This window comes from Tarenaya hassleriana, unplaced genomic scaffold (assembly GCF_000463585.1).
Source record: "Tarenaya hassleriana unplaced genomic scaffold, ASM46358v1 Cleome20, whole genome shotgun sequence".
Taxonomy (NCBI): domain Eukaryota; kingdom Viridiplantae; phylum Streptophyta; class Magnoliopsida; order Brassicales; family Cleomaceae; genus Tarenaya; species Tarenaya hassleriana.
The window spans coordinates 1,312,554-1,329,258 of record NW_010965373.1 but is presented as its reverse complement, the minus strand read 5'-3'; the positions used below and the strand labels follow the sequence as shown (position 1 = coordinate 1,329,258).

The 16,705-nt window shown below is 38.5% G+C and overlaps 5 protein-coding genes and 1 non-coding gene across 10 annotated transcripts; 1 reads left to right on the top strand and 5 right to left on the bottom strand.

Moving 5' to 3' along the window:
* The first annotated feature begins 156 nt into the window (after window positions 1–156).
* On the top strand, window positions 157–2,641 carry LOC104813696 (uncharacterized protein C57A10.07). Of its 3 annotated transcripts, none has more exons than XM_010541400.2 (4): window positions 157–1,189; window positions 1,291–1,412; window positions 1,592–1,863; window positions 2,187–2,641. In XM_010541400.2, exons 1-4 carry the CDS (start codon window positions 607–609, stop codon window positions 2,224–2,226), a joined length of 1,017 nt encoding a protein of 338 aa, XP_010539702.1. In that variant the 5' UTR covers window positions 157–606; the 3' UTR covers window positions 2,227–2,641. The 3 variants fall into 3 exon arrangements, with proteins under 3 accessions (XP_010539702.1, XP_010539703.1, XP_010539701.1); XM_010541401.2 differs by having other exon boundaries at window positions 158–1,189; window positions 2,194–2,641; XM_010541399.2 differs by lacking the exon at window positions 2,187–2,641 and having other exon boundaries at window positions 159–1,189; window positions 1,592–2,142.
* LOC104813697 (TOM1-like protein 2) lies at window positions 2,591–6,140 on the bottom strand. 2 transcript variants are annotated; one of them, XM_010541404.1, is made up of 10 exons: window positions 6,054–6,140; window positions 5,256–5,394; window positions 5,036–5,114; window positions 4,849–4,947; window positions 4,640–4,753; window positions 4,404–4,540; window positions 4,161–4,242; window positions 3,988–4,073; window positions 3,396–3,596; window positions 2,591–3,277 (listed from the first exon to the last, which is right to left on the bottom strand). In XM_010541404.1, the coding sequence occupies exons 2-10, from the start codon at window positions 5,363–5,365 to the stop codon at window positions 2,731–2,733; spliced, it is 1,455 nt and encodes a 484-aa protein (XP_010539706.1). In that variant the 5' UTR covers window positions 5,366–5,394; window positions 6,054–6,140; the 3' UTR covers window positions 2,591–2,730. The 2 variants fall into 2 exon arrangements, with proteins under 2 accessions (XP_010539706.1, XP_010539704.1); XM_010541402.1 differs by lacking the exon at window positions 6,054–6,140 and adding an exon at window positions 5,946–6,033.
* Window positions 6,141–6,583: 443 nt separating this feature from the next.
* LOC104813698 lies at window positions 6,584–8,450 on the bottom strand. Its single transcript, XM_010541405.2, has 2 exons — window positions 7,575–8,450; window positions 6,584–6,968 (listed from the first exon to the last, which is right to left on the bottom strand). Exons 1-2 carry the CDS (start codon window positions 8,294–8,296, stop codon window positions 6,914–6,916), a joined length of 777 nt encoding a protein of 258 aa, XP_010539707.1. The 5' UTR covers window positions 8,297–8,450; the 3' UTR covers window positions 6,584–6,913.
* A 2,195-nt stretch (window positions 8,451–10,645) lies between these two features.
* TRNAQ-UUG lies at window positions 10,646–10,717 on the bottom strand. Its single transcript has one exon. It is a non-coding gene; the product is annotated as a tRNA-Gln (tRNA).
* Window positions 10,718–11,182: 465 nt separating this feature from the next.
* Window positions 11,183–14,409, bottom strand: LOC104813694 (bidirectional sugar transporter SWEET1-like). Its single transcript, XM_010541398.2, has 7 exons — window positions 14,320–14,409; window positions 12,643–12,722; window positions 12,520–12,556; window positions 12,216–12,311; window positions 11,804–12,083; window positions 11,608–11,727; window positions 11,183–11,523 (listed from the first exon to the last, which is right to left on the bottom strand). Exons 1-7 carry the CDS (start codon window positions 14,361–14,363, stop codon window positions 11,383–11,385), a joined length of 798 nt encoding a protein of 265 aa, XP_010539700.2. The 5' UTR covers window positions 14,364–14,409; the 3' UTR covers window positions 11,183–11,382.
* On the bottom strand, window positions 14,133–16,423 carry LOC104813693 (psbP domain-containing protein 4, chloroplastic). Of its 2 annotated transcripts, none has more exons than XM_010541396.2 (6): window positions 16,071–16,423; window positions 15,215–15,318; window positions 15,018–15,129; window positions 14,712–14,939; window positions 14,532–14,616; window positions 14,133–14,410 (listed from the first exon to the last, which is right to left on the bottom strand). In XM_010541396.2, exons 1-5 carry the CDS (start codon window positions 16,357–16,359, stop codon window positions 14,552–14,554), a joined length of 798 nt encoding a protein of 265 aa, XP_010539698.1. In that variant the 5' UTR covers window positions 16,360–16,423; the 3' UTR covers window positions 14,133–14,410; window positions 14,532–14,551. The 2 variants fall into 2 exon arrangements, with proteins under 2 accessions (XP_010539698.1, XP_010539699.1); XM_010541397.2 differs by having other exon boundaries at window positions 14,536–14,616.
* Between the last annotated feature and the right edge of the window lie 282 nt (window positions 16,424–16,705).

The window sequence follows — 16,705 nt, the reverse complement described above, 5'->3', positions numbered from 1 at the left end:
TTCAAATCATTGCCATGAATTATAAGAGAAACTAAATCACATTGTAAAAATAATCATAAGATGGCCATTGAATTAGCAAATATGGAAATCCATGACATTTCATGGACCGTTATGTGGATCTGGGCTTTATACATCATGAGTCCATCATGGTTCTTCTTCTCCGTCCCTTCCTCGGTCGCGCCAACGACAACTTCTGAGGTTTCTCGATGATCTAATTCGTGTTATTTGTCCGTAAAGCTTGGATCTTTCCCTTTTTTTTTTCCTCTTGATTCAAATCTCCATTTTCGATTCCAGTGTCCTGTTTCTCGTACGGAGAACTCAGGAATTCTCCGGGGAAATTGCAGAAGTTCTGTTCTGGTGAGTTCGTCGTTTCTTCCTTTCTTTTCTCCCGCCTCGATTCGGGTAATTCTCTTCTGGGCAGTTTCGAATTTCCTTTCATGGATCATGAGATTTGATCTATGTGACGCGGGTTCGATTGAAGGCTGCGTTTTTATGCTAATTCAGACCGGAGACTTTGATGATCCTGAGTCCTGATCTCCGTAAATCTGATCTGGGTATGCTTAATCACCCTCATTGTCGGTGTCGGAGCCTCGATTCGATTGTAGAATGAATAATTATCCATTTGGGTCGACTAGCTCTAAGGCATTCCATGCATACCCAAGTAGTGATTTCGATTTAGAGTCGGGGGCTTTGAGGAGATCCAGAAAGTCGAAGAATTCACTCGTCAAAATGATCAAATCCCTAGGAAATCGTCTTCACTACTACTTCAAGCTGCATCCAGTCGTCGTTTTCATCATTCTACTCTCGTTTGGGATCACAGCCCTCATATTTCTGTCAGTATACGAGAACAATTACCGGTCAATGGGCAATTACAGGAAGCTAGATTTGGATTCTGATGGCTACCCATTTGCCAATCTGAGAAACCTCGTGATGGTTGCTGGGCATTCCGTCTATACGAGCAGCAGTTGCGGTAAAGTAGATAAGGAGGATTCATGGTTCTTGGAATCGTATCAGAGGAATCCGGGTCAGGCTGCTACATTTGTGACTCATATCCAAGAGGGGGTCGAATCTGCGGCTAAAGACGATGAGTCTCTTCTTCTTTTCAGCGGTGGAGAGACTCGGAAAGAGGCTGGCCCTCGCAGCGAGGCTCAGAGTTATTGGGCTGTTGCTGAATCCAAAGGATGGTTTGGTGAGTGAGTTGATCAATCCATCTATCTATATATATATGCGCTCTGTGTTAGTTTCTGGTTGTGAAGCATCGGATCTTGATGGTGTTGTGATGAATTGCAGGCAGGGATGAGGTGAGATCACGGGCATTGACTGAAGAACACGCCAGAGATAGTTTCGAGAATCTTCTTTTCAGTGTTTGCAGATTCAGAGAGCTTACAGGCTCATATCCTCATAACATAACAGTAAGCTTTTCTGTATTCTTCTTCCTCGGTGCCCCGGATTTTGCTGGTTGAAAAAAAAAAGTTCCTTTCCATGTTTCTAATCATAATTGTGTAAAAGGTAGAGATAGGATAGGCAACACACTGGTTTCCAGATCTAATGGAAGTATTGACTCGCTCATATCACTGTGTTATCGGATCAGGTTGTGAGTTATGATTTTAAGGAGGAAAGGTTTGCGAATTTGCACCGTTCAGCAATCGGGTTTCCAGATACGAGATTTTTTTACTCGGGCACCCCATCATCCCCGACATCCAAAGACGCTGCTTTGAAGGGCGAGGCTATGGTTAGAGCTCAGTTTCAAGAAGACCCGTATGGATGTATAGGTTCACTTTCGCGTAAGAAGTTGAAGCGTGATCCGTTCCACAGGACAATACCTTACCCGAAAGGTTGCCCTGAAATCGAAGGGCTGTTCAGGTACTGTGGTTCTGCTCCTTATCCAGGCTCTCTCCCATGGGTTTGAATATCAACAAATCCACTCTAGACAACGTTATAGAAACCGATTTTTTTAAAGACAGTTTTGTTGTGTTGAGTTCTTGTCTGGTTACTAGTTAATAGCTCTGAGAATGTACTGAGGTATTGAGGCTTAGATGAAACAGAACCAAAGACTTGACTTATAGTTTTTGTACTGTTGACATTGGGAATCCAACTTGTATCAATGCAAGTTTACATGAATAAATTATGTTCATTTCTAGCCATCAGATAAATAATGCAGATGATTTCCCATTTTTTCTTTGAAGTAATCAGATAAGATCCTTGGATAATCAAACATCAACTTGAAGCAAATCAAGAACACTGATGATATGATGTATAAGTCAATAGAAAGAGGGATAGACTTTGATAGCATCATATCATCAACCGTCAAAACTGCTTTAAGGAAGAAGATTCATGGAACCTAATAAGACAATTCAAGGCCAGTTTCAACTATTGGTGGTTCCGAGCTTGACTGCTGCTCAGTTTCAAGAAGACTCAAAGATTTGGAGGTACTTCCATGGGGTTTCCACAGGGAAAAAGACTACTCTTCCTGTCACTGTTTTAACTGCAGAGACCCAACTGCGTCAACGGTCTGAAACAGACAAACCCTTTTGGAACATTACCACCACCAATCACGTTTGTATATCCTGAATCTGAAAAGAGAGAGAACTGTTGTCTAAATTCAATTTTTATTCCATAGAAACAAGACACTATATCATCATATCATCCATTCACTCAAGCTGCCTGAAAACAGAGAACCAAAAGAAAATGACAGTGCAAAACAAGTACATGTGACAGCAGAAGACTCTCTCAGAACGATCTCTTATTCTGACTGCCAGGGTTTGAGGAAGAAGTCCTGGTTTTGGCAAATTCAACCAGGTCCTTGAAAAGGGCATCCTCCGGTTTCTCGTCTTTCTTCCTCGGAGGAGTGGTAGCAGAAGAGGCAGTAGGATTCAGAGAGAGGCTCCGAGTCTGTCCCACAAGACCATCATACGAGGAATCAGAGCCACTGCTCGAGTGATGATTCTGCTCGAAGAACTGTTGCCTCTGGTTGTGTCTGGAAGGCGGAGGCGGGAGATTCCCGGCGGCTAACTGCTCACCAGATGATGCTGCTAAGACTGGTGGTTCATCGTAAACAGGACGCTGTTTGGTGAAAGTAACCTCGGGAGATTTGCCCTGGGAAAATGGATTATCGAAAACAGGAGGCGGTGGCCTGACATTCTCTGGTGACCCCTGCGGTTTGTACACATCGCCACTGAGATAGTCATAGTTACCAGAATCAGCATATACAGGTCTCATCGTAGGGGGTGGCGGAGGAAGAATAGGGCCGAATCCTTGAGAATTCTCCCTCTTTGACCTGCAGTTATGGAGTTTTGCTTAGTTTTGGTTCTTACCAGAGAAATTACAAGAAACAAAAAAAAAAACTAAATGAGCGAGAAAACACGAAAATTCATCATTTGTAAATGCCATTTTACCGGTGGGAAAGCTGAGCAAAATCATCATCTGACTCATCATCGTCATCGTCATGGTTGATGTTGACAAGCGGAATGTGAGGGGAAGTGGTGGTGGCTCCAGTTGCGGAAACAGGGTTCCCCTTCGCGATATCATCATGGCGTTGAAGAACACGCTGCAAATTGTCGTTCAAGGCCAATCCCTGACACAGAAGTTCCTCGTCTCTGGTAAAAAAAAAAGGAAAAAAACATCAATCTCACCATCGACAAGAGATCATAAAAACGGTTCTGCTCAACCATATTTGCAAGAACAAACACACACAATGCCTCGAAAATCTGGTCTTTTTCAGCTAAAAATTCTGCAAAGAGTTGGTCGATCAGGAGCAAAACAAGATCACCCATTATGGAAAATTAAGCTTAAAATTAGTAATTAAGTTCAACATCAGAGCAGATGCGGTAAAAATCTTATCTTTACAGCTAAATCGTCAAAATAATCCAAAACCCATCAAGGATTAGTCACCCAGTTGCAAGATTAAGACTATCAAGTACAATTAGGCCCCAAACAAGGGTTAGTCACAGGGCAGAATGCATGCTAGATAGAGGAGTGAATCCTTACGTAGCGGTGTTCACCAGAGTCATAACGCGTTTCTGGTAATTACGGCACTGCTCGACCAGTTCAACAATAACTTCTTCCTTCAAACCCTTCCAAAAGTGTGGAAATTTAGACTTCAAAAGCAACCAACTGATCCATAAACTTTTATCCTGCAACACAGCAATGCATATTCTTACCTCAGGATGCCTAGGATCAAGGGCCCCGATCATTTCCATCAAGACATCAACGGATCCCTGAGCACTTTGAATCTCTTCCAGGCTGAAAAACACGAGACGTGGTAACCATAATAATAAGCTTTAACACCGTTGGTAACAGAATGAAGGAATTGAAGGTATTGAAAGCAAAGATGTGAACTATCTTTTCTTGGTCGGTCCATTAAACAGAACATGCAAGAGATATGACTGATGCTTAGTATATACCTCAGAGCGGAAGCATCGTCACTTTGCAGTGAAGCCTGGATAGCAGCATCTTCATCTGAGGCAATGGGCTGAGTCTGAGGTGGAGTAAAGAACGGTATGCTGCTCTCCGCTCGCGGTGGAAAATCCACTCCAGCAGACTAAAATCCACAGTAAACAATTCTCAATATATGATCAAGTTCCTGCTCATAACAAGAGAAGGCCATATAGTGATACAGTCCAAGTAATTTATCGTTTACCCTGAGTTCATTATATGCATTGTAGTACTGTGGGTATCTTCCCCCACGTCCACCGAAAGCTTCTTGCCATGCATCTAATAAACCGAGTATCTTTTCCTTTACATTCAGATCGGGCTGCATGATCGATTCAGCAAATTCAGCACGAGCCATGTTGGCTAAGACAGAACAAACAGTTGATATAACAAGCAAGCAGACGAGGGATAGTAAACCTTCTTCTTCACTATTTTGACCATGTCGTGCAAAATATCGCGGTCAATGATCAGCTGATACACATTCTCACCACAATTCTTACTCACTGTTTCCAATGCCTGTACCAACGCCCCGAGCATAAATTTCAGATTTTGTACAGAAATAAGCTTAAAATTTCAAAGAAGACACTGAAGAAAAAGCACTCACATAAAGAGCTAGAAGCTGAACTTTAGGGTTTTTACTTCCTAACCGCTTCTTGAGCACCTTCAAAGCTTCTTTGGCTTGGCTACATTATCAAGAATGAAAATTTAGGGTTTAATTTTTAGCTGCAAACCAGCGGGCCAAAGGAGACAATGAAGAAACATCGAGAATGACACATCGGAAATTGAAAACCAAAATTTAGAGGAGAACCTCACGAAAACGTTACCTAGGGTCCATGTTGATGATATCGCAGAGTTCAATGTTGATAGCCCAATCAGGACCGATCAGCATATCATTCGTAGCCCTCTCAGCACATGATGCTCCATTATTCGCCATCACGAGATTTCTTCTCAATCAAATTCCACCTACAAGGAAAGGTGACATGATACAATAAGCTCTAACTCAAGCTAGAACATCATGAGAGTCCAAAACCATATGGATCGAACAGGAACCCATCACTGAGAACAGATTGGATATTGCAACTGAACTGTTAAGAAAGATGCAAATTTTCCCCCCAGAACTCAGACCAAACCAAGAAGCCATGAAGATCAATCCTACAACAGAACTGACATATTCTAACGAAATTAACTGAAATCCTTAGAACTTGAAGGAAAGGAACAAGGAAAATTAATCGAAAGTTGCTCTCTTTTTGGACACCCACATCAGATTAGCCAAGTAAAGTATGAAATCAGAAAGCTTGAACTCGAGGAAACACTAATTCACAAGGCCAGAGGTCTTTTCTCACACAATAGATACCAATAAACAACCCAGAATTTGCATCTAAACCAATGGATCGTCTTATCTTGATCGTGATAACCAATAACTAAAAGAACATAAAATCTCACAGCAGGAACAAGAATCAAAGTAAACGACAGCGTAAATCTACGGAGATTTGAACAAAAACGTAGCCTTTTACCTGTGTCAGACCCGAGAGCGGATGAAAGACACGACGAAGATTTGTAAGATTTCAGGACCAAGAGGATTGAATAATTTGAAGAGGGTTGTCGCAAAAATTCTCTCTTACCCACGAATTGGGTCGGGGGTTTTGTGATCGCGTTCGTCAGACTTCGCCGTTCAGAAATCAACGACGACTTTTCTTCTTCGTTCTAGATGCAAACTTGTCTTTTGGTTGTGACTCACCTGCGCTAAGGAAACAGTAGGTGATGCAAAGATAAGAGATCACCGTCGAATTAATATTTAATTAATTTTAGGATTCTTTACGTCATTCAATGTAATTAAGCCCCTAAGCAATATTTTATCAAGGATGAAATAAATAATAAAATCTCAAACGCGGTCGCTGGTCTATGGGGGAGGAATAATAATAATCGCGTTGGCAGACTGAAAACGGCGTCGCTTCGATCTGAGTTTCCCACGTTGACTTCAGCTCCATTGACTTCAGCTCCAAAACGCTGAAAACATAAACGCGTTTTCCAACGCGAGAATGTGAAAGGTTTGATTGGGACCCACTCCCCCGTAAAGTAAAATACCTCTCTTCCAAGTTAAGACAAAGATGATAGAGATTAATTAGCTTAATGATGTGCTTTAACACCAATATAATAAAATTATTTTATTACAAGCCCTACAATGGAGATTCAGAACCAATGGTATCTGAAAAAACCAGATACAAACATTTTTACCAGAGAAGGAAATGCCTACTTCCTTGTATAATCAAACACTATGCCATCTATATACACATCAGATCATCTTCCACTTTGGAAACACGTTGGCTTATTATTACAACCAAAAATTGGGGAAACTTACAAGCAAAAGTTAGAATCTTTGTGATGTCGTCTTTTTCCGTCCTCGGTAGAGCGGAATCGACATTATAAGGGCCGATATTCCACACCGAGCTCCTCCTCCTCCTCTTCGTATAGCCACCGATTATCACTCCCGCATGTGTAGTTTCCAGAGGAAAGACAAGCAACCGGGACTGTTAGCCCTGAAACATTAACACACCCATAATCAGAAGTTGAAACCCTGTGAATTAGAGAGATGGCAGTGAGATCATGTTATAAAACCAGGCACAACTCCGGCAAATGCTAATGGATTTGACTTCTTTGTAAGTTTTCGCCACCATATTGTATTCAGGACATCAATTCTTCTTTCTTTCCTTTTTATCCTCTCAAGAAAATGAAGAAGCTTCGGTCAAGTGTTCAAGATCTTGTCAAAGTTTGAAACTTTATCGTCAAAATCTCGTGTCATCAACAAATCTTGGCTGTTTCAAGAACCCTTCGTACCCATTAAGCCATCCACACGGAACCCAACATGTTCATTACACACCTCACAGGATCATACCAAAACAGCTCCCTTAACGCTAGATATAGAAGTCGCCTTTTTTCTTTACAGCACATACCTATAGATTGATAGAAATCTAATTTGCAAGAATCAGATGTGAAATGCTTCTATGAGATTATGAAATATCATAGAGATTCTTTGTTATGTGAACCGAGATTCTTTCGCCAACAAAATCTGATTTTCAATTTCCGAAATCAAAAGCCAAAGCTAAAACCTTCATTTTCCTCAAGAGCTATAAATAGTTACGTACCTTATGCTGTTGCTTCGACTTCGATTACTGCTGCTGCTGCTACCACTGCTCTTTGTGCTTCCACTGTTATTACTTGAGATTCCACTCTCGCTCCCCTGCGATTCAGAGAACTCATTCTTCCACCAATCCTTATCCCCATTTCTCTCAGACCCAGCAGAGATTGAATTCCTCGGCGATAACCAAGAACCTTTACTTGTTACAGAAGAATTCCTCGGCGACAACCAAGAACCCTTACTTGTTACAGAAGAATCATCATCCTTCTTCTTCTTCGACCTTTTCTTGGAACCCAAGTTAATGGGAAACCCCAATTTTAGAAGAAACCCACCGTTATTCATGCCCCCGGCTCGATTCTTCTCCGGCCATTTATCGCTTTTCATCTTCTTCACAACCCTATTCGGCTTATTTGTTCTCTCAGGCAATTCATCGAACACCTTCCTCTCCTCTAACTCGTTCGCGTTCACCTCGACAAGATCCTTCAAGGAAAGCTCGTAACACGACTCGGGCATCTTACTAACCATCTCCATAAGCTCTCGTTGTCCGCGAGCGATGGCCTGAGCCTTCGACGACGGCGAGAGGCTCCGGTAACCGTTCCGGTGAGGAGGGCTCGTCGACGGGCTCGTTTTCCATAGCGGAGGTGAACAGACGCCGGAATCTTGGTGATCGTTGGAAGAATCAGGAAAATACAAATGGGGTTTGAAGGAATTTGGGGTAGGATCTAACATCTCGATCTGGAGAACGAGAATTTCGGGCGAGATGAGAAGATGGCGATGATGAACAGAGAGAGAGAGAGTGGTGGATTCGTGGATTTGCTTTGAAGGGAAAATATGTTTCGCTGTTTAGATTTCCATGATGTCTTCTTGCTTGACCCGCGCATCTGACTTATTAAACCGACAAAATATTTCCACAGACTTTCTGTAATTATTTACCAAAATAATTTTGAATATATTTTTTAAATGGAGAAAATTTGCAATTTAATGCCTATACCATTTTCTACACATTTTCGTGTTCTTTATCGTGTTTTAATACATGATTTTATTTTTCATTCCAAGCTTCTAATAGGTTCGATTTTTTTTTGGTGGGCAAATAGTTAAATTAATTAAAATAATATCACATAAAAAAAATATATTAAGCATCAGGATGTGCGGAATAAAAATAGATGGACACTAAAATGAAATTTTAAATACTTTCGGAAAGTAAATATTAGGAAAATAATAAACCTATAATTTTCTTTTAAATTGGTATTAAATTTGGTGAGGAGGTTGTTATTTGGTTTGTATATATTCGTATTGCGTGCGGCCCGTAAATTTCTCTCGAAGCTTTTAAAAGTCAAAGGGATTCTAGATGGAACAACAACAACAATAATAATAATAAAACGTTATATAAAATATGATTATTTAAAATGATGTACAATAGCAATGAGATAATATATCATTGGATTTATATATTCTTATTATTAGTATAAGAATTAAAAATTCTATTGTGAGGAAAACGTATTATATATTTAAATCCATTTGATTATCAATAATACAATAAAGTTTTATTCCGCAAACCAACAAACTAATTTTTGCATCAATTTGCAGAAAAACAAAAAATATGTAAGTTTACAAAAACTTATAATTCTTATTTGTAGAGATTTTAATTTATAAAAAATATACTTAATCAATTTTTGTAGGAATGTTTTCTTTCATTTCACACGGTAGAAGAGGAAAAAAAAAGTCATATTTTTTTTTTGTTGTTGTAAGAATAAAGAGATTATTTTAATCTAGACGTCTATAATAGAAATATCTAATGATTTTAATGGTTACAATGTGACAATTTTGACAACCACCATGTTAATTGAAAATGATAGCAAAAGTGATAATAATTCCGTCCACGTGTGTTTGTCCTCTTGCTTCAATTCATTATCAAATAAAATGTAAACAACTTGTTATTTATTATTTTATTACGAATTCCGTATATAACTAAAAAAAATCATTGTCTACATTCCAAAAATTATATAAAACTCCTGTTTCTATAATTTCATTATCTTTACATTACCGTAGTTTAAAATATTTAACTAATTTATTTTTCACATTTTGAATTTTTAAAAAATTAAATACACGCTAATACTATTATACTAACTATAAAAAATAGAAATTGACTTTTATATATTATGTGATTTAGTGATATTTAAATGATTGGCCTTCACCTTACAACTTTAAAAAAATATAAGTAATATCATTTTTAATAACTTAAAAAGTATATCTTTGTGATATATTTGATAAGTTTTTATTTCCTCTTATGTCCCTCATTTCACCCAAAAAAAAAAGCTAAAATTATGTAAATAAGGAGGAATGTACATCCAAAATCCAAAGTGTGCGGACCCATATGAGTCATAATATTGTCTCATCAAACCCAAACATTTTGCAGCTTTCACGAGGCTTAGTGCTTTTAAAATATGTTTTTTTTTATTTAATATCAATTATTTATTAGTGAAGATTGTTGACTTTAAAATAACAGTTTCTTTGTGTGCCGCTACAATAATATTTTTCTTATCTAAGATTTCCATTGAAGAAATAATTTATATGATGAGAAATCTTGAGATGATCATGAAATCAAATATCTAAGTAATTGTTCTTTTTTTTTTCTGTTTTATAAACAACACATTTGCAAGGACTAATAATGAGTTTTGTACGGAAGCGGTGGTTTATTTGTTTTAAATTTCAAATCATTTTTTTTTGAAAAAAACAAAAAAAAAAAAATAATAATTTGAAGGGGTTTTCAAAACAAAATAAAATGAAAATATTTAAATTTAGGTTTGGTTGTAAGAATGGGCCTTTTTGAATATTTAATATTTTTTACCACAAAAATATGTAAGAATAATAATCTTAGAATAGGGAATGAATAAGTTCATTTTCATTTAAAATTTTTAACACGAACATGTATACATAGATATATGAATGCATGAAACACGTAGTAAGAAATGAATGTTGGACATTTCATCCGACGGTCCACTTCGTCAAAACAAAAACCCAATTGCAAGTAAATAGAAAGCGTATATTAAATAAAAAAAATTAAAAAAAAAAAAAAAGAGGTCCTACCGGGAGTCGAACCCAGGTCGCTGGATTCAAAGTCCAGAGTGCTAACCACTACACCATAGAACCTTCTTGCTTTTTGATCTCTCTTTAAAATGGAGATGTAATAGCAGCCAAAAGGATCTCAATTCAAAGTCCAGAGTGCTAACCACTACCGGGAGTCGAACTACTACTAAGGCCTCTGAGGCCCAAATTATATAGCCCACGAATATTTTCAGCGCAGCCCACTTTGTTTTTTAGTTTTAATTCTTTTTTTACTTTACTTGAAATAGTCGTAGAAATATCAAATATATCATTATAATTTTTTTATCATATTATAATTGTTTTATACACATCGAATAATATTTATTTCTGTAATAGTAAAATATTTTAATTTGAATTTGTTTTAATTCCACGTCCTAACACAAAATCTTTTGTCGAAATTCTAATTGAAGTTTTTTTTATAACGTTACTTCTGCTTGGAGGTGATGATGATAATCTCTTCTCAGAAGAAGACACAGTTAGGGTTCTTATAACTGCTTAAAACCATATCTCTTTACATGAAAGCTAACCTAACTTCCATTGAATGATTCTGTGCTTAAACAACACTCATATTTCAATGATGTTCTTCAACAGAGAGAGAGAGGGAGAGATTTGCATCTTCTCCTTTCATTTCTTTACATGTTGTTCGGACAACATCCTAAGGAACACTGAACTAAAACGAAGAAGACAAAGGGCTCGATCCAAAAGCAACCTTAGACCAGTTGATGTTGCATCTCCTCCCCTTTCATCTCCACAGACTTCTTCTCTTCCGCCTTCTCGCCTTTGTTTCCGTAGTATATCAGGTAGAGTATCAGTTGCGTTGCTCCTAACCCACACCCGAAGCCGTTTGGGATCTGCCAAAGATTTCCCGTTTCGGTGAGGAATTTCGGTTCGGTGATTGCTTGCATCACAAGTAAACAACTCGGAGAAAGACTTACAGCGACAAACGGGTCACGGCCGAGGAGGCCATATATGAACCAGGATGTGCCACAGAGAAAGACAAAGAGCGAGAGGAAGAAGGGCATGTACTCCACGCTCTTTGTCTTTATCACCATTCTCTGAAAACATCACACCAATCTTGAGTAGATACGGAAACAAATTTCAGAATACACACACACGCATTTCCTCACTTACCATGATTGAGAGGGGAGATGCATACATGATGATGGAGAAAATGGTGGCGGCCAGACCACAGAAGAGCTTCCTGGAGTTGCCATGGAGGGCGAAGAGAGAAACAAGAGCCACTGCAGAGAAGAGCGTGATCACGCAGGTGAAGATACCAAAGATCTTAGCTTTCTCCTTCTTAGGAGCAAATACGAGGAAGATCAACACATAGATTATCTCGATCGCAGCTCCTGTCCCATTGATTGTCGACACAAGCGTGTTGTTCTTCGAGACAAAGGGAAGTCCGTACCTTCACCAAAGAAACAGACCCAACACAAAAACAAGTCTAGGATGACGAAACTGTTCTGTAAATGGATCGAGGGAAGAAAAATTAGCAGCTTTTGCACCGTCGGCATGAAAAAGATTGAAGCTTTGGGATTACCAAGCAGAGAGGAGACAGTTTAGGAGAGTCATCGGATACGGGATCCCTGAAAACTGTTCCGTCGATCTGTTCTTGACGATCCGCTTGAACGTGATCCTTGTTTTATTCAACAACAAAGATGAAAAAGTTTTGAACTTTACCCTAATTTCTCCAGACCCAGGAAGAAATTTCCACGAAATGGAGATTTCAGGAACGAATTCGAGAACAGCAATGGACGCAAAACTCATTTCGAGTACGGAGAAAATACAGTGAGAGAGAGAGATGATTCAAATAAAATGCGCAAAAGGGTAATAAAAGTACTTACGTCGGTGCCAAGAACAGGAACAGAGCAGTTGCGTTTCCTGGAAAATCACATAGAAAAATCTCAGAAATTTTCCGGGAAAAGGAAAGAAAGAGATAAGACTTGATGATATTCAACATGGATTACCGAGAACGCCGAAGATTGTATGAGCAATATTCATCGTTCCGGCCGATCGTGGCGCCGCTAACGAGTTCTCTTCTCTTCTTCTTGATTGTTAGCCGAGAAAGTGAGAGAAAATCAGTCGAGAAAGTGCGAGAAAACGGAGAATTCCAACAAAATTAAGGGAAGTAAGTGTAATTGTGAAGAAGCTTTGAGATTAATATAGAGAAGCATGAGTACAAACCGCTTCATTAAGTTTAATAATTTTTTATTATTTATTTTTTATTTCTGATCCTCGAGAAGGGAATCATGGCTCTTTTCAGTTAATAAAAGCTTCGGAAAGTGACATTTGGTATCATATGAAATTTAATTTTCGTCACAAACATGACGAGTGTCCATACCATTTTAATATTTTGCATGCTATCCGTTAGAGAACCTATATCTATATACGGTCTACAAATTCCGCTGAAACTATATTGGTTATAATTAGGGGTGGACCTTTCGGTTTCGGTTTTTCAGAATCAAATCATACCGAATCGAAAATTTTGGTATTTTTTCGAATTGTATCGTTCAAAATTTCCGAACAGTATAATTTTTATAGAACCGAATGTTCCGAAACCGAAGCGAATTGAACCAAACTTTATAAAATTTCCAAAAAACCGAATTTTTCTTAAGAAAATCTAAATTTTTTAGGAAAAACCGAAACCGAACCGTACCAGAACCAAAATCGAACCGAATAATATACGGTACTAAATTGGTACAAATTTTAGAATACCGAATAAATCGTTCCCGAACAACAGTTAAAATTCTGACATAAATCTCGAAACGTCCAACCCTAGTTATGATATATATATATATATATATATAACTTGTACGGAACACTGTACTGGTCTTTAGTATCTCTCTCTTTTTTTGTTTTATTCAGATTACAGAAAACTCTTATATATTATATATATACGCGCACACACATATAATACTAAAAATGCCGAATCATCATATCGTTTTTGTATACAATGGGGGGAAAAACTAGATTACTATATTTAACCCTCGATTTCAATACATCATCAACAATATACACACATATATACTAATTTTAATCATTTTTTTGTACTAATTTTAATTTACGATAATAGAAAATCTATTTATGATCGAAACGGACAAAATCACCGTTCCGAGGTTAGGTTCGGAGCCCACGTCTCAATTATTATGGACAAGAGAAAGAAAGCAATGGTCGAAAATGAGAGAACACACACCACATGCAATTAATTCACATTACGCGTACAGCCTTCACGTAGACTTCCCTTTTTCATACATACATACATACATATATTGTGTGTATATATATATATATATATATATATATATATATGTGCATGTGCATATGTATAGGCCTTCATTTCACGTGTAGGGCTATGCCTTTGCTTGGTATACCAATACCCAAAATATACTCCCAAATGGCGATTTATGTCTATATGGTTGTTTCCCTTTGTCTGGTCAAATCTTTGCTCGTATAAATATATTTTCTGATTTATTTTATTCGAACATTTTTTTTATGAATCATATTCATTCCATTTTCTCCGTTTCAATTCTTCTCCAATTCAACTTTTACTAACGTTTTTTTTTTAATTACAAAACAGAAATTAAGATAATGATGGGAAAAGGAACAAGCAATTGAAAGAGAAGCGTATTGAAGTGTATGCTGACCTGCCCTCTAGTGAAGGGCTCTCTCTCGACTTCTCACGATCCATCGATCATTATAATATCCACGAGTTTGGATAAGATTGACCACATTAATCTGTATTTTGAATAAATTGAAATTATCTTATAGATGATTATCGATATCAATCATGAAGGCTTGAAATTTGCAACGTTATCTCTAACTTTATGTATTATACACGTATGGTTTAATTTGGTACCTGCCTTGCAAGGACTGATTCTAAACAACACGAAAGGAGTCGGCTATCTTCTTCAGATCTTTGTAGTGCCTCTTCCATTGAAGTCCTGCATCATACAGAACGCGTATATATATACATATATATATGTATGTAATGCCGGTTAAAGGGATCTGACTAGTATTGGAGAAATCTTGGCCTTACCACTTCCGGTGACGCTGAACAAGTAAAGGCGATTTCCAGCAGCAGTTGCGGTTATCAGTACATGAGGAGGCTCTAGTTCGAATTGGTAATATGTTCTCCCTGAGTGTTCCGCTACGCTTGAACTTAATACCTTCCCTTCCACATTTTCTCCGATAACTTCCGGTCCAAAGGCGCTTATCACCTTCTCCGGCGGTCCAATCTTTTCGATCGTAGCATCATCACCGAGGTCTGTAAGCAAACTGTAGGTCAACAACACGGGTAAACCTCTAGGCAAAACCGAGATGAAAATCTGACAGGGTCACTTACTATCTGCAAATCTTAGAACAGGAGCCACGATGACAAACAATCGGCCTTCTTTAGGGCTAGCGAATCTCAGGTCAATCTCGGTGCCACCGAGATCAGCTATCGATACCGGTACCTGGAATATACGATGGAAAGAATGACAAGAAGATTTAAAGATTTATCAGTAAACCTTGCAAGGATAAAGACATCAAGAAAACAACCTCTTCCCAATCCTGAGGAACTGAGAAAGCATAAGGGATTATGGGACTCCAACCAACACCATGCCCTCCTGACTTCTCATCCGGTCTACGGTATGTCCTCCAACCTGTCTGAGCATTACATTACATTTCACCACTAAATTCAACATAACCGAATCCACAACACCTAAAGAACCACTATCCATAGACTTAGGAATCTACCTCTGGATGAAACTTGGAATTCTGAGGACAAATTACTATACTAGTTTGAGGTTTTATAGATTAAAAGCAATCTACTTTGCGATATAAATAGGTTCAGTGTCCAGACTCTGGAGAACTCTAAGAAAAAGGAGCCAGTTTTTCATGCAAAATGAACAATTACAAACTCAGTAAACCAAATTGTATCCAGATACCCAAGTTTGGGTGACCTAGTGGTGAGAGAACATGCAAAATATACTCTCGTACTGGTTCAAATTCAAGCGTGGGGAGGAACATTCACCTAGACTTACCCGCTCCTCTGCGAGATGTAGTCGGGTCAAAATTCGGTGAACTTCCGGATTATAAAAAGAAAAAATTGTATCCAGCAATTAAATAAACGATATAACTCTCAATAGGATAGGCACAAGTCACCATAAATTCTTACAACCCACGTACTACAACTCTGGTTCAATAGCGATCCTGTCAAAATCCATTCGAAGTTGACCCGAAATCGAGAATGGTGGGTCAGATTTCACAGGTCTCAATCCAAATCATCAACTTGAAGCCGAATCTGAACTCACAGCCACAGATTCATTTTAACCTGTTCATTTTGGGGAAGACCCAGCATAGTTTTGCTAAGCAAATCAAGTAACAAAGAGGATAAGGAGGAAAGAGAACGAACCTTCTTCATCGGGTTCAGACAGACCAGGGATTCTCCCGGCAAGAAGTCCCTGTTTCACGACAGCAAATCCTTCCCCCGGATACCCCAGAACTGTCGACAAAACCAGTGACAATCCAGACGCCATTGCCAACCTTCTGCTCAAAACCCTAGCACACGACTCGCCTTCGCATCCTCCGGAATTCGATTCTGATCTCGCGATCACAGCTTCTACTTTGTGGTGAGGATGGAGTTTCCTCCGGAGAATTTGGCCCGAAAAACTCACGGAACACCGGAGCAGCGAAGTTTCCATCCTCTCTCCGGTACGAATCTAAACCGCGAAATCGAGATATGCCGTCTTCGTCTCGCTGTGGTTGATACATATGCCCCCTTCAGATTCCTTTCTGATAAACGATCATCGGTTCCTAGCCTTACACGTGGCATTCCTAACGGCTAATGCCACGTGTAAACATACAACGTTCCTTTTCCATTTGATTTTTTAATTAATATTGCCAAAACGATGATAATTCCGAAAACAGTTGTGATTTGTGAAATGGGCCTCAAATATGGATATAGGTCTACTTAATGGGCCTTCTTATTACAGCCCCAATTTGTATATTATTTTTTATTTTTGTAAAATTGAGCCTAATCCCACATAT

Excerpts from the sequence above, each read along its gene's own strand:
- LOC104813697 (XM_010541404.1), bottom strand. The coding sequence starts at position 5,365 with ATGGCGAATAATGGAGCATCATGTGCTGAGAGGGCTACGAATGATATG. Across the intron at positions 5,115-5,255 it reads ATCATCAACATGGACCCTAG|CCAAGCCAAAGAAGCTTTGA; the intron begins GTAACGTTTTCG and ends TTGATAATGTAG. Across the intron at positions 3,278-3,395 it reads TTTGCTCAGCTTTCCCACCG|GTCAAAGAGGGAGAATTCTC; the intron begins GTAAAATGGCAT and ends CCATAACTGCAG.
- LOC104813696 (XM_010541399.2), top strand. The coding sequence starts at position 607 with ATGAATAATTATCCATTTGGGTCGACTAGCTCTAAGGCATTCCATGCA. Across the intron at positions 1,190-1,290 it reads TGAATCCAAAGGATGGTTTG|GCAGGGATGAGGTGAGATCA; the intron begins GTGAGTGAGTTG and ends GATGAATTGCAG. Across the intron at positions 1,413-1,591 it reads CATATCCTCATAACATAACA|GTTGTGAGTTATGATTTTAA; the intron begins GTAAGCTTTTCT and ends TTATCGGATCAG.
- LOC104813694 (XM_010541398.2), bottom strand. The coding sequence starts at position 14,363 with ATGGATCGTGAGAAGTCGAGAGAGAGCCCTTCACTAGAGGGCAG. Across the intron at positions 12,723-14,319 it reads AGCCCTTCACTAGAGGGCAG|AAGAAGAGAAGAGAACTCGT; the intron begins GTCAGCATACAC and ends CTAACAATCAAG. Across the intron at positions 12,557-12,642 it reads TACAATCTTCGGCGTTCTCG|GAAACGCAACTGCTCTGTTC; the intron begins GTAATCCATGTT and ends GTGATTTTCCAG.
- LOC104813693 (XM_010541396.2), bottom strand. The coding sequence starts at position 16,359 with ATGGAAACTTCGCTGCTCCGGTGTTCCGTGAGTTTTTCGGGCCAAATT. Across the intron at positions 14,940-15,017 it reads TGTTCTAAGATTTGCAGATA|ACCTCGGTGATGATGCTACG; the intron begins GTAAGTGACCCT and ends GTTTGCTTACAG. Across the intron at positions 14,617-14,711 it reads GTTCAGCGTCACCGGAAGTG|GACTTCAATGGAAGAGGCAC; the intron begins GTAAGGCCAAGA and ends TGTATGATGCAG.
- LOC104813698 (XM_010541405.2), bottom strand. The coding sequence starts at position 8,296 with ATGTTAGATCCTACCCCAAATTCCTTCAAACCCCATTTGTATTTTCCT. Across the intron at positions 6,969-7,574 it reads AGTCGAAGCAACAGCATAAG|GGCTAACAGTCCCGGTTGCT; the intron begins GTACGTAACTAT and ends TTAATGTTTCAG.